General features: G+C 41.1%; 1 protein-coding gene and 1 long non-coding RNA gene across 2 annotated transcripts in view; both read left to right on the top strand.

Moving 5' to 3' along the window:
- SUMF1 (sulfatase modifying factor 1) overlaps positions 1-6,739 on the top strand; it is an 82,393-nt gene extending 75,654 nt beyond the window's left edge. Inside the window, exon 9 of the mRNA XM_081276063.1 lies at positions 5,641-6,739. Within this exon, the coding sequence (XP_081132189.1) occupies positions 5,641-5,751 (111 nt within the window). The 3' untranslated portion in view covers positions 5,752-6,739. The remainder of the gene's footprint in view (positions 1-5,640) is intronic.
- Positions 6,740-7,416: 677 nt separating this feature from the next.
- LOC308638530 lies at positions 7,417-13,257 on the top strand. The gene is made up of 3 exons (XR_014019865.1): positions 7,417-8,413; positions 10,571-10,675; positions 12,037-13,257. It is a non-coding gene; the product is annotated as an uncharacterized lncRNA (long non-coding RNA).
- The last annotated feature ends 2,570 nt before the right edge of the window (positions 13,258-15,827 follow it).

The following is a 15,827-nucleotide window of genomic DNA, read 5'->3' as shown; positions in this document are numbered from 1 at the left end:
AAGGCCAGCCTGGGCAATTTAGTGAGATCCTGTCTTGAATTAAAAAATAAAGAGGGTTGAGGATTCAGTTCAGTGGGAGAGTGGTTGCCTACCATGTTCAAGACCTTGGGTTCAGTCTCCAGTAAACACACACACACATGCACGCACACACACATTACTCCTCTCATCTTTATCCTGAATCATTATCTTTATTATAATTGTTTTACCCCTTCTGTTTTGAAGAAGGAACCAAAACCAAACTCCTAAATAGTTAGAATTCTAGAAATATTGTCATGTCATAGCTGACAAATCAATAAAAGAAAGGAATTCAATAAGAAGGAAGAAAAATATAATTTACTTTTTATTATTACCTTGCTTAGAGCCAGGCTCTGTGATGGGCTTCTAATCCCAGCTGCTTGACTGGGACTCAAGGCCAGCTTGGGCAACATAGTCTCAAAAAGCAAAGCAAAAGAGAGAGAGGAGAAAAATTACCTTTCACAGAAGATAGCTTACTTTTTGATCCTGGGCCACAGCTAGTTTGCCTGGGAAAGTGAACTCTGATGACCTCCATAAGTTTCTGAAAATCTGTCTAAAGTACAACTTTAGTGAGGAGATGAGGGCATAGAAGCCGTGATGCAGCAGAATGTAAGTTAGGAGCAGAGGTGGGGATGGGATTCAGCTGGCTAGAATCCTGGATCCATGCTTGTGAAGCAGTGTGACCGTAGGGGGACACTGTTAACATCTCAACCTCCATTTTTCCTCTTGTATATAATGCAGATACAAATAATTCCTTCCTCATAGGATCATTGAGAGGATTAATTGAGTGAATACGCATTTGATGTTATTAGAACAGTTCTCATAGTAGGTTTTTGAGAAATACTAGTTTTGTGGTTGTTGGTGGTGTTAGATTGAACCTCTGGGGTCTTGAGAGCAGTCCATGAGGAAATGCTTACCCACCCACCCACCAAGATGGTGAGCGAAGGAGCTGGTCTGGTGTCAGTCAGAAGAGCTGTAGGTGGGAAATCCAGAGACCTGGGTGGTGGGGCATGGTTCCCTAGAAGGTTTTATTCCAGACGTGCTGCAATTACCTTAAAAATAACCTTTCCCTCACAAGAGCAATATTAAGGTCCCACTTGACTGCAGAGCCCCAAGGCTGCTAAGTCATTATCTTAAAGGGATTGATTTTCTGAGTCCAGGGTCAAATTCTTAGCACAGATATGGAGACCAATTTCACAGAGTAATTAGCTATTTTGATGAAATGGGGCTGAAACAGGCCCTTCCTACTACTCCTGTTCTTAATTAATAGAATGACCCATTTTTCAGCCACTTTTAAAAGTGAAAGTGCTAAAAGTAGAGTTAGGATAAACAAGAAAGAGCAGTGAGGGCATTTATAAGCAGGCCATTTACTCTTCTAATTGTCTGCTCTATTAGTTGCTCGTTATTAACATTTAAAATGAACAGCTTATTAATAAATATTTGCAGAGTGAATGAGTGCATTTGAAATGGAATGATGGTGGGAATTGACTCTTCACAGGTAATGAACCTGGGTTCTCAAGGTTTATTGCAGTGAGACTTGTTTTAAGGATTAAGTTCTTCACTTTTCTTTTTTTAAGCTTCTCTTTGTATTAGCAAATTTTTTTTGCATAAAAATGGGAAAATGAATATAAAGATAAAAATGAAAATATCAAAAATCATCCATCTTCTTCCTAAAGAAATCTATTGATAGTTTTCTACTATTGATGGCATTCTTTTCTTTTTATTTTTGTAGTGGGAATTGAACCCAGGGGTGCCTAACCACTGAGCCATATCCCGAGCCATTTTTATTTTTCATTTTGAGATAGGGTCTTGCTAAGTTGCTTAGGGCTTTACTAAGTTGCTGAGGCTGGCTTCGAACTTTCGATCCTCCTGCCTCAGCCTTCAGAGCCCCTGGGATCACAGGTGTGTGCCACTGTGCCCTGCCATTTGATGGTTTTCTGTCAAACTTTTTATGTACTTTATTTTAAAAATGAAGGAATTATTTTTCCTTCAAATATGGCCATGGTAGAAGTTTTTTTTTTTTTTTTTTTAATCTATCACAGATTTCTTTTCTTCTACGGCATAGCTGGAAAATCTTTCTCAACACAGTGCTCTGGATGAGTACTAATAGTTCTTCAGAGTTCTTAAATCTTGGGTTTTGTAGTACATGGGCATAGACCCATTCAACAGAAATCAGAGTCTTACATCATAGCATTGGAGATACCACTCAGCTTTGCCATTGATGGAAAAATAAAACTTTCCTACGGTCAAACACAGCATCTCTAAGGGCTGACGAAGAAAAGCTGGCCAGTGCTTCCCTTGTCTTAGTGAGGAGGAGGTGACCCAAGAAGTCAGATAAGACAAGCAAAGTGAGTTTGTGTGATCAAGAGTGTTAGTAACAGTTATAAGGACTTCATTTGCCTAGTGCTTTACATGATTTTGTAAAGGTAAAGGTGAGGTGTGTTAACAGTTCTGGAAATAGCTCCATTTTATCAGGAGGGAACCGATCCGGAAAGGCTCTGCCTAAGGTTAAATATTAAGGAGCTTTGGATTTTGCCCTTGCTGATGAGTAAATCAGCAAAATATAAGTTCACCACAGTTTTCATTTCTACCAAGTCCAAACTCCTCTCTGTGCTGAGAGTAGTGTAAGGTGACTCTGTCCTTTTTATCCACCTGCATTTCCTGCCTCTTATCATTACCTATCTTTGTACCAGTCATGGCTATCCCCATTCTCCAAGCCTTTGGGCAACTCAGCTCACGTGCCACGGCCTCAGCACTCTTTCCAGAACACCAGGTCAAGCTGCCCCCGTCACTCTCAGTCCTCTCTCCCTGTTTCTCTTTCTTTCTTTTTAGTTCAAGATGGACACAATACCTTTATTTTATTTATTTATTTTTATGTGGTGCTGAGGATCAAACCTAATGCCTCACACGTGCGAGGCAAGTACTCTACCACTGAGCCAAACCCTAGCCTCTGCCTCACTTTCTTCAGAGATGACATCTGCCAGAAATAGTCTTGGGTTTATCAGTGTTTTATTGTCCAGCCACTCCCTGTGGAAGGTCCCTGATAACAGGTATCTTGTTTGTCTTACTCTGATTATATCCGTCATGCCTAAAATAGCATCCAGCATATTAGAAGCTGTCATATATTTAATGAATAAATAAAGCATGCTGTGACTTGGCCAGGTTATGGTCTTGCTGTCATCTTCTTAATTTGCCTGACATTTTTCGTTTTCATGCTTCTAACGTCATTGTTGATTCCACTTACTCTTTCTTCCTTCCTCCTTTCTAAATCCTATAAATCAGGGCCACTCACAGTGTGCCCCATGAGGAAGCTTGTTACAAATGCAGATTCTTGGGCCCCACACCAGACTTAGGAAATCAGAATCTCCTGGTGTGTGGCGTAGGAACCTCTATGTTAAACGAGTGCTCTGGGCTGTTCTTGTGTGTCCCAAAGTCAGAGAACTGTTGTTGCAATCATATATGTCCCACCTTGGTCAAGTATTGCCTTCCACAGATATTGTAGTATTGCCTCTCCTGACTTCTGCAAGGCCATTTCTTTCACCCCTGTGATGAGGTGGTGTAACCCGAGCATGTTTGGTAGCTGTTCGATGTGTGCTCTTTGTTTCCTAACCAGCCTGTGCTCTCTAGCAGACTGGACTGGGCCTTGGCTTGGATCTCATCTCTCGGTGCATACAGTAGGCGATCAGGAAATGCTGGATTGTTTCTCAACACATGTGACACAATCACGGCGAAGGAACGTCAGAGTTGTCTGCCTGCCTGTCTCCCCTGGAACTTGATCCTTGATGCACTGTGGCTGCTGGCACCCTGTGGGAGCTGCTGTGTCCCTGCAGCCCATGGGTAGAGCCCGTGTGGAGTGAGGTTTCTACTGTGTCCCCCCATATGGCCACCTCTCAACGTCTGAGAGCTTCCATGCTGCTGGGGTCAAACAGTGATAGATGCCTTTCATTTTCTATTATTTTAAGTACTTTTTAAAATTCATTGTCTCTTTGTCTACCTGAGGTAATATGTCATATTCGTCTCTGGCCACAAAGAACATGAGAAGATTAGTCACTATTGTTTTTCTGTCTCTAGAACAGAAAGCAAATGTCTTTCTTTTTATGGTGGAAGGGCTCTAAATAATTGCTCTGTCAACTTCAGAGATAATTTTTATGAAGATGAGAAGCCTTTGACTTTTGTGAGAGAAGAGAGAATAATAGAGATTTTTTTTTAACTATCCATGCCGACCTATTTTCCTTTCCACAAATTATCTCTTTTGCATGAGTTCCATGGTTCTTGTGCAGAGTCTTGACCCAGCTGGCAGGGACCCGAGATTGACCCCGTCAGCTCAGAATTTGTGCTCATGATGCGCAGGATGGCTAGTTTATTTTTATAGTTATGTTGGATCACAGAACAATCCCAGTTTTATGTCTAGTTATATTTGGAATCGGGGAGCTTTTGAAGTGTTTGTATCCAGTGATCTATCCTCATTCCCTGAATACCTACTGTGTGCTGTCCTGAATATGTTTTTTTTTTTTTTTTTTTTTTGTGTGTGTGTGTGTGTGTGTACATTGCAGGACCTGTGTGTTGTATGATGGGAAAAGAGGGTGGTACCCTTCCTTCCAGGGGTGCAGAATCTTGCTGGGGAGGCAAGCACGCCATACTTAGACCTGAGTTGGAATCTTACTTCCTTTGTCAACTCTGTCATCTTAAATAACTTGTTCAGTGTCTCCAGACTTTGTAATCAAATGAAATAACAGAGGAATACACCCAGCACCTTGCCTGGCATGTACTCGGTGCTCAGTGAGTTTGTGTGCCTTTATGTACTTGTACCTTGCTCTTCGCAATTTATACATAAACAAAACACACAACTGTATAGCTCCATGAGTTACTGTAATTTCAATTTCACAAGGATTTTTTTTAAAGCAGTGTTTCCCCACAGCCTTGCTTGTCTGTGGTATTCCTGCTAATTTTTGGCAGTCTGTTGGCTTGTAAGTGATGTTGTCATGTTGTTCTTAATGTTTTCTTGATTGCCATTTGTCTTTATTATTATAATGTCAAAACTAATATATGCATACTATATAGAAAATTTGAAACCCTATTGCTCAAAGGTAGTGACCTCATATATAGTAGTGTGTTCTAAGTCTTCCAGTTGCCTTCCACTTTGGCTTCTGTGTTTATACAGATGGGGGGTCAAACCATATATACCATTTAGTGTTCTTTTTCATTTAACACCACAGCATGAGAATTGCCCGTGTGATTAAATAATTGCATAAGAACACGATTTTCAGTGGCTGTTGACTCTCATATCAGTGTGCCATAAGTTACCAAGGGTGTATAGTTTTCTTTTTTGCTGTTATGAGTAATGATGACACCAGCTTCTTTGTTCCGTGTGTGTGTGTGTGTGTGTGTGTGTGTGTGTGTGTGTGAGTGAGAGAGATAAGGTCAATGACACTGGTGGGTGAGGTTAACCGGAGCAGGCTGCTTTTTGCAGAGCATGCCCGGTAAGCATCACAAGGGAGCTTTGTGGGGAAATCCAGTTGCGGGTGGCATTGCTTGTCCACAGCTGGTGCCTCTGTGCAGTTCAGAGCCCTGAGCCCTAAGTTGAGGGTTCCAGAAGCACTTACATCACCTCTTCTCTCTGCACAGACCTACTGCTATAGGTATCGCTGTGCCGCGCGGAGCCAGAACACACCCGACAGCTCTGCCTCCAATCTGGGATTCCGCTGTGCTGCCGACCACTTGCCTACCAGGGACTGACAGCCAAGAGGAGCCTTCCCAAATCCAGGAAGTTGGTTTCTCACCTGCACTCGGCTTCCCTCAGAACCTTGAACAGTCTTGTGCAAAGAATTCCCACCCCGAGATGGAGGTGGGTGACATATCTGCCCAGTGGCCAAAGGAACTGTCTTGCAAGACCAAATCGCTGGCTTGTGTCAGCACATGCGCTTTATGGTGTGGTGCATCTTGACAGATCATTGCTGTATGTTACTCTTGAGAACCTTTTAAATAAGAGGAAGGGGAGAGCAGGGGCCTTGCACTGAGCTTCCGGAGGTCTGTGTCCTACCCTGGCTCCATTACAGGATTAGATCCCGGGGCCAACAGTGCATGCCTGGGCCTGCGTTTCTTCACATATTGAAGGAGAGGATGGACAACATCATCTCTGAGGTTCTCAGATTCTGTGAATGGTATCAGATTCTACCATTACTGCATAGTGAAAATTTATGACAGATTATTTTTTAGCTATTTTTTTTCCTGTGTGTGAACCTGGGGTGATACTAATCATGTAAAGTGAGAGTTCTAAGTATTATTTTCAGAAGAGGGTGAGGGGGGTGAGTTGTTTATATTCACACTGCACTTTGTTTTTCCAAGGAAATCGGTGTCTTTTACATTGTTATGATGAATCCCACGTGGACCAGCGATGGTATGTTACTGTTCAGTACTCTGAACCAGGAATGTCTGTGGGTGACTCTACTGTGCTTTATCTTTTAATATTAAGTGCCTTTGGCTCAGAGGGGCAGTTAGAAGCCCTATTTACCCCTCTCCCCAAAGCCTCTGGTGAATGTGAAATATGTACTAAATGGGGAAACCTGTTTAACTCTGGGTATAGAAGAAGAAAGAGACCTTGGATTAACCATATCCAGGGCATGCTGTATTTTGTAACAGAGAACTGGGAAACCCTGGGGGTTATGGAATATCAGATGCTCGAATCATGTTCTGTGTCAAATAAACTGGTGTCCACCACGTCAGAGTTCACTCTCCTTGGTTCCTTTTCTCATTCTCTACTTTCTGTTTTTCTTTAAAGGAACAACTTTGTGATCTTTGTGTATTTTATTTGCTAGAAAACTTTCCCACATGCATATATTTCTGGCATCATTATATTTATAGTGAGGATATTTTGACTTTTTCTCTTATTAATAAATATATTTTGACTTCTTCTCTTGTCCATTAGCTAGTTGTTAACTTTGATATATGGGCAGTTGATGACAATTTTTATTCCAAAAAGCAAGGCTGTTCTGCCAGGAGCCATACTATGATCTTACTTCTTAATGCCACTGTAGATAGTGCAAATCCAAGGCCAATGCCTCAGTCGGTCGTCCTGTCAAACCCAGCAGCTGCTTCACTTCCAGGACAGCTCCTTGTCTTAGAGGGATGGCTTCCAACCTCAGGTCCCTGTTGTTAGAACCCATCCAAGTCCCTTAGTCCTAGGGATCCCCGAGAGCTCATCACTTGAAGGAAAAGCTTGTTTTTATGTCAGTTTTTCAAAAGTAACTCAAGTCACATTCCTAAGTGTTTACATGTGGTTGCTACCTTGTGCATAACCTTGTAAGGCATTGAAACTTTTGTCTTGAACAATCTTGAACAATGTCTGTTTAGCTACATTTGTTGGTCAGTTGTTTTGTGGATATAAAGTTTTCTCTGTGAACTTCCAGGAATCATGATTAATCCCAGGCAAAAGGAAGAAACAAAGAAACCTTGGTAAAAAGTAGCTAATGTAGGAGTGAAGGTATTTATTCTCAAAGTCACCACTATGATTGTACAGTTTCTGTTTTTACTTGTTACCTCCCACCTGCATTCATTTCTTACAGTATTATATTTATAGTGAGCATATTTTGACTTCTTGTCTTGTTAATTAATGTTGTGTAGCATAAATATTTTTGGGTGCTTTTGGGCACAGCCTTTTAGAATTGCATGTTTTAGCAGCAGCATAAAAATCAGAGCACATTTACATAAAATCCTAACAAGCCCTTTATTTCAGAACCACAAGTGTAGGTTACCAACTGAAGAGCACCCCGATGACAGCAGTAGTCACTACACTTTATGATACTGATATATGAGCAGACTGATGTTTTTGTCGGTATGATTATTTTGGTTTTAGTGCCATAGAAGTATTCCTGAAGAACCTCATCTCCTGTAAGATTGTGCACAAATAGCATAAGGAAAAAAGAGGGGCAAAGGCAGACCACTCAGAACTTAAGGAACTTCGTTCATTGTGCCAGAGCACTAGCAAAACAATTATCTGAATGAAACCAGCACTTTAATTAAATCTCCACTGGCATTTGCAGCCAGCGTTGTAGCTGGCCAGTCCTTTGCAGCACTACCCTCGAGCCTCCTTCCTCCGCCTCCAAGATATAAGCTCCTATAGGCATGTGCTCCTCAAGGAGGCTGCTTCCATCAAAAGGTAAAAAATCTGGGCTTGGGGATTTGGCTCAAGGGAGTATAGGCTCTTTTTTTTTTTTTTTTGTACCAGGGAATGTAATTAAGGGCAGTTAGCCTCTGAACCACATCCCCACCCCTTTTTATTTATTCTTTATTTTTGCTTAGGGCCTTGCTGAGTTGCTGAGACTGGCGTCTTACTTGCAATCCTCCTGCCTCAGCCTCCTGAGTTGCTGGGATTGCAGGTGGGCCTCACAACGCCTACCCAGTGAGTATAGATGTGGTTACATGATTTTTTTATTGGGTGGGGGGCAGTGTCTTAGCATCTTTATCTGCCTTTTCAGTCCTTCAGAAAGCTTAGCCTGGTGGAAAGTGTTGTAATTCTAGAATGCAGAAAGGTGCAGTGCTTCCAAAAAATTTTTATTTTTTTTTCTTAAGGTTTTATATATTGCTAAGATTTTCTCTTTTTTTTTTTTTGAGAGAGAATTTTTAATATTTATTTATTTATTTATTTTAGTTCTCGGCGGACACAACATCTTTGTTGGTATGTGGTGCTGAGGATCAAACCCGGGCCGCACGCATGCCAGGCGAGCGCCCTACCGCTTGAGCCACATCCCCAGCCCCAAGATTTTCTCTTAAATTACAAGGAAATTGCTCTTAAATTGTGCCTCTTTGTTCCAAAACATTTTTCGGATCATCTGTAATCCAGCATGACTTCCACATCCTACTATCCTCCATCTTCAGTTTTCTAGTCACTTAGAAGGGTATTTAAAATTTTTTTTTTCTAGTTGTTGATAGGCATTTATTTTATTTATTTATTTTTATGTGGTACTGAGGATCGAACCCAGTGCCTCACACATGGTAGGCAAGCGCTCTACCACTGAGTCACAACCCAAGCCCAGGAGGGTTTTTGTTGTTGTTGTTGTTTGGAAATTGAACCTAGGGGTGCTTTATTACTGAGCCATATCCTCAGCTCTTTATTTTTTGAGACAGTCTCACTGAGTTGGTTAGGGCCCCATCAGGTTTCCGAAACTGGCCTCAAACTTGCAGTCCTCCTGCCTCAGCCTTCCCCATAGCTGGAATTATAGGCGTGCGACTATGCCTGGTTTCTTACTTGCATTAAATAAACATATGTAAAATGGGTGTAGTGGCACATGCCCATAATCCCAGTGACTCCAGAGACTGAGGCAGGAGGATCCCAAGGCTAAGGCCAGTCTATGTAATTTAGCAAGAACTTGTCTCAAAATAAAATAAAAAGGATTGGGATTGGGGATATAGCTTAGTGAGCAAGCCCCTGGGTTCAATTCCTAGTACTGCAAAACCAAAACCAAAATAAAAAAAAAAAAAAAGTTATAGCAGAACAAATAATTTGTTTGATGGGTGAAATTCATTACTGAAAACTTTGGTAGCTCTCATATTAGGTTGGTTTCTAACTCTCATTTTTCACCCCCATGGAAGCATGGAAGGAATCTGAAGCTTGTTCTCCAGTCTGTTTTGGTCCGGAGTCCTGGACAATCTTTCCTTATTTTCAGGGTGTTAGTTGAGTGGGATGTAGGCGTATCTTCCTTCTTGTCTTGTAAACATGATTAGAAGGGTTGGAGGTGGCTGATGATGGTGGTGGTAATCAAGAGTGACATTTCCTTCTTGGAAAACATGAAATGGCATAGATGTCTCAAACTTCGCATGGTTCATTCCACAGCTTAGAATAGAATGTAGATCTACATCATTATAGACATTTCCCTCCTCCCTGTTCCCCACCCCTTTTGGACAAAGCAGTTCAATTGTCCATATGACCCCTCAGGAAAAATAGAAATGGAAAGGAACATTTATTTACGTAAGTGTTGATTGGTGCAAGGGTGTGGGAGAATAGTATGTTGCTCATTTCTATTTTCCAGGGACTATCTTTCTGATAATTCTGTTGCTAACATAATAAAGTAGGGGCCTTTCATCCATGAGAATTCCAGAATTAGTTCTTTTTAATCACCTTTTCAAAAGGGATCATGTTTTTATCATGAGTTGTCAAGTTGCAATTTAAAACTTTGTGTGTGTAGTAAATCTGTAGTTGATTTAGCAAAAGGAATATTTTGGGAGAAAAAAATACCTTGAACAGTTTATGGTGCTTTCTGTTCTGTAACCTCAGGAATTTTATACAAGGGACCAGTATGGGTTTTCTTTCTTTCTTTTTTTTTGTTTTTTGGTACTGGGGATTGAACCCAAGGGCACTTTAACACTAAGCTACATCCCCAGCCCTTTTTATTTTTTATTTTGAGACAGGATCTCGCTAAGTTGCTGAGGTTGGCCTTGAACTTGGAATCCATCTACCTTAGCCTCCCAAGCCACTGGGATCAGCCACCGTGTCTGGCATCATTTTAAATATTTAAGGGATATTGTGCTTGTGATTCTTTCTCTTTGCTTCCTTCAACAGATATTAACTTTGCCATGAGTGGTGTGTCTCGTGAGAGAATTGACGTGCAGGCTGGCTCTCAAGAGGCTGAAAGGAGGTGCACAGCCAGGCAAGGAACGTCACCAGGTGAAGCAGGCTTCGTGGAGTTAGTTGATGATGGGAACTCTTGGGAGGAGCAGGATATTAAAAATTCATCAAGTCTTAATGTTGGCAGCCAATTCAGATTTTAAAAACACTGTGAAAGCTTAATAAATTGATTCTGTAGCCAGATTCAGCCTGTGGGGTACCAGTTTACGACGTAGTTATAAAGAGATGATTCATTATGTGGAGCACAGAATCTCGTGTAATGTATAAGAAATAAACAAGAGTGAGGAAGAGGTGGTGGTTTTCCAGGGAGCTCATTTTACTAGAAATTTTACAAGACTCCGTTCCCCTGTCCCCGATGGGTGATCTCAACAGAGCCACTCATGACTCATTTTCATTAATGCCAGTGGTTATTACAAAGTTTGCAGATTAATATCAGAAAATAGAAGAAAGGCCAGTTTCTTGATGGTTTCATTTTACTTACGAAAACTTAATTCTCTGTAATACAAACTGCCCCCAAAGCAGGCCTCGTTTTTATGGGTTTGCCAGGATCGGTTGTGCTATTAGTGAAATCTGGCCTTTGTTGTTTTTCATGCTTAAAATGCCATGGAAATTATTAACTCCAGGAGCCTCAGCTGGAGCCTTGGCAGCTAGCCAGCACTCCTTCCTTCCTGTGACTCCTGTTTAGACCATTAGGGCAGGAGTTTAATTAATTTTTTGATTAAGCAAAATTGTTACAGATGATATTCAGGTAGGAGATGAAATGAGAAATGCTATTTTCTTAAACTTGTCCTCTTTAGGATTGGAAAGTTCAAGGGATTAGCACCGATGAAGGGTGGAATTTTTCAGCTTCAGATCAGATTCTAATCTGCCCCCAAATGGTAATTGACCCCAAAGTCATCATGGTGAGAAGGCCGGTAGGACCTTTGGAATTAGTCACAGTTGTCAGGCAACAAGGTGATTCCGTTTCAGAATAATTGAAGTTGGGATAGGATTGCTCTCCCTGCCCTGGATCTGGGCCATGTTTGACAAACCCCTTGTTTTCTTTGCTGAGGGAAATGGAAGACTGATCAGATGGACTCTCTCGCAACATGTCAGTTTGGCACCTCAGCAGGGTAACTTTAGACGCTCTGAATTAATGCTTAGGGGAAAAGTAAAACCAGCTAACAGGCCATCAGGGGAAAAGAGATAAGCCTTTCCTTGCCAGGTGGCACTGATAAAAAGTGCACCTACACTTCCTTTGTGCCTGTGGGGAAGGCCCCTTGTTGATTGCTTTTTCAAAGTCCACAATTTTTCTCTACTCCAAAACTTGCCAAGTATGATTTTACCTATTTAACTTTAGATGACATAGAAAGGATGCCTTTTAATTTCTTCAGTTGCTTTTTTTTTTTTTTTTTGAACAGGCAGTTGGGCATCTTGCAACAAGAGCATTGGTGTGAGGTTGCCTGGGATCGTATCTCGGATGGATTCCATACGTGACCACCTACTTACCTGGGCCACGTTTAGAGAGATAGTGTTCTCTAGAGTAAAATGTAATTAATTAATGTTTGCCTTAAATTGTTTTCCACAACACACTTGGGTAGGTGCAGGAGTTGACCAGATGAGTCTGGTCAGCTACAGAGATGCAGCTGTCAACAGACAACCAAATAGATTTAGAGCAAAGAAAAAAAAAAAAAAAAGACTACACTTGAACATGTGAATTTGACCCCCATTAAAAAAAAATAAAAATAAATGCTGGCATCCAGACCTCTGAGTTTGGAAATTCCCCTGTACTACACGGCCTATCCATCCCATAAAATTATCTTCCTAAGGGAAAGTTGGATCTGGTCATTAATATATCGTGAAATTCTGAGGCTTGTCCTCTCGAATCTACCTCATAACTGATGAAAATGCCATTTGTGGGCATAACAGTGTTTAAAAAGGAAGGAGAACAGAAAAGGAGGGCAGTGTGTTGGCCATGAGATGTTGATGAGCCTGTGAGATGTTTTCTGTGGTGTTTTCAGAGCTGATTTGCATTTTAGTTTTAGAGAGTACTTGTTCAGGTACTTCTGCCTTGTTTTTCAATTCTACATTCTCATTTTATTCTTCCCTGGATCCAGATTCTAACTTCATCAGTTACCTAATGTAAACATCAAGATGCTGTCTAAAGGACAACAGTTTAGGGTTTGGCATAGGAGACTGATGGGAATTGGTGTAGTGGGTTTTTTCTAACTTAGCAGTTCTTAAAGTATGGTTTAGGGACTCTGGCCTCCTTTCACATGGGTCTGTGCATCAGCATTATTTCTTTAGTAATATTTAGATGATGTTACTTACCCTTTTCACTCATATTATCTCATGAGTATACAGTGGAATTTTCCAGAGACTACATGGTGTATAGCCTGAGAGCTCCTGGAGTGGGTTTATAAGTTTTTATGTTTAAAAAATTCCCAGTCTTAATTGTTAATATGTTAGATGTCTCCAAATATAATCCACATTAAAAATGTTCTTCAGAGTACTATAAAGAAATCCTGAGACCCCCAAATTTGATAGCCGCCAATCTAGGGAAAAAAACAAGACTAGGTCTTTTCTGGGAGAAAGTGACCATCCCTTCTCCAGCTCTTCAGAGGATGGTGATGAAGAAGTGGGTTCCAGTGACTATAAGAGCAAGTTAAGAAGCTGACTTGGGCTGTCATATTTTTCACAGAGACTGTGACAATGGATCCAGTTTCTCCAAAAGAAAATTCTGAGCATGGCCTACCCTACCTAGTTCTGCAAATGCAATCACTTTGCTATAGGAATCCCAAAAAGTGCTTCACAAAGTATTAGGTACATGTCATGCAAGATTCTTGGAGTGGGGCTGGGGTTATGGGTCTGTGGTAGAGCGCTTGCCTAGCATATGTGAGGTACTGAGTTTGATTCCCAGCACCACATAAAAAAACTAAATATACAAAATAAAGGTAGTGTGTCCATCTGCATCTACAGATATTTAAAATGGGTGGGGTAGAATTGGTAGAATGCTTGCCTCAAATGTACTGGGTTTAATTCCCAGCCCCATCAAAAAAAAAAAAAATTCTTGGACTATTACAGCCTCCACCCAATGTTACATGGTGGGTTACATGGTGGTGGGACTCTGCATTTATGCCCTTCCAGTGGTGACTGTGTTATAAAGCCAAAAAAGGTCAAAGTGTTTCTTTCTGAAACAGTTTGCTTTTGCATGCTGGACCCTGTCTTCATTGTGCTGGAAATTGTTGTCTCTGACATCTTCTCTGGTTTACTTTCCAGCTAACAATTTGGGACATCTCTTAGGTGCCAGGCACTGTGCTGGATGCCTTAAGTCCATGATCTGACTTAATACAAAGCACAGTAATAGGGGGAAGTAGTTATTCTTGGTTTGAATTCCCAGTGTACATGTAGGAAAGAAAGTAGGACTCTAAGTGTTTGCAGGTGCCTGGGTGACAGGGCTGAATGAGGCAGAATCAGGACTCATGCCATTTTTGTAATTTCTGTCCTATTGTTTTACTGAATCTGCAGTTTTATTCTGCATGTGGGGTGGGAAAAGATGGGTCAACTAGAGAATTACTAGGGCAAGAGATAGCCTCAGGGAGAAAACAAGGGAAAGAGTGAGGAAGTGGAATGGATTAGTGGTTAAGAACATGGGCTCTGGAGCCGGAGTGTCTAGGTTTAAAGTTTTATCCTGCCACTTACAGATTTGTGACTTTGGTCACAAGTTGCTAAGCCTATTTGTTCTTCAGATTTTGAGAATTAAGTGCAAGTACTTCTAGGAAAGGTAGTTGAGGCAGGAGGGTTGGAATAGTTTAGAGTAATTTACATGAGAATCTCTGGCCTGCTTTAAATCCATAGCAAACTCTCAAGGTTGGTGCTTAGTCACACTGCAGCATCTCACTGTGGCCATGAAACATCCAAGTTAGGGCCCCACATTTTCAAAAGAAATGTTTTCATCACATCTTTTTTCCCCCTGAAAGTTTTTTTTTTTTTTTAACTAAAGGATTTGTTTTAGGGGTGGAGTGGGAGAAGGCTGAGTATATGGGACACATTCATTCCTGGAAGTAGTGACGATCAAATGGTCCATTATCAGCTTATTTGTGCAGGGCTCAAATCTGAGAGGAGTGCAGCTGATGAAGGGCTGAGATCAGGGAGTGGAGGATGGAATGGAAAGTGTGAGGCATCCTGCTCCATCGGAAAAAGTACATGGCAGGACATCCCCCGCAAGATTGAGTCCTTGGTCTTTGGGAAAAGATGCTGGAGTTTCTTAGTCGCTTCTCCTAACTCTACCAGTGGCTTCAACATCCGTCATTGTTTCTTAAGACAGTTTCAGGGCAGCTTCCAACTGCACATTTGCTTCTGTTCAGGAACATGTGTTGATTTTCAATTCAGCAGGGGGAGCTTTGCTAAGACGCAACCACATTCACAGTGGGAATTTGATATTTATTAATGAAACCTCTGCTTCAGGACATATTAGGCAAGCTACAGGCTGAATCATTGGTTATTGGCTTGTGGGCTTTCAGCCTTGAACAGTCTCTTTGGGAGCCCATTGTTGTGCTGCCATCTGTGGGAATGTTTCTGTGAAATGTCAGTTTAAAGATGTTTTATGTGTAATGTTCCCCCTCTAGTGGCAAGATTGTTTTCTTGATTGTATTTTTGTAGGTTTTGTTTTTTTAAATCAATGATCTCCAAAGTTGGGGAACCTTTTATTTAGGGGAGCTGTGGATTTGGGAGGGTTGGGAGGAGAAGGGAAGAGATACCTAGAATGAATTCTCATCTTTTCACTATTTTCTAAACTTCTTCTACTGCCTTTATTTATTTGGTACCAGTGATTGAACCCAAGGGCGCTTAACAACTGAGCCACATCCCCAGCCCTTTTTAAATATTTTATTTAGATACAGGGTCTTGTTGAGTTGTTTAGGGCCTTGCTAAGTAGCTGAGGCTGCTGTGAACACATGGTCCTCCTGTCTCCGCCTCTTGAGCCACTGAGATTACAGGCATGTGCTACTGCACCGGGTTCTACTATCTTTATTAGGAATTATTCCTAAACATCAAGTTTCTTTAGACAAAAGTTTGTAAAATTATTTTTAAATTATCAGAGCAATAAAATGCATAAGACCAGAAACTAAACAAAATTTTTTTTTTTAAAAGTAGTGTAGGAGTCATTTATCATTTGACTTCTGTTCTTCTCTCAACTCCATGCCAGTAGGTT

Source organism: Spermophilus citellus, assembly GCF_964194105.1.
Source record: "Spermophilus citellus genome assembly, chromosome: 19".
Taxonomy (NCBI): domain Eukaryota; kingdom Metazoa; phylum Chordata; class Mammalia; order Rodentia; family Sciuridae; genus Spermophilus; species Spermophilus citellus.
Note: the sequence above shows the minus strand (reverse complement) of the source record. Positions and strands in the feature narration are given on the sequence as shown.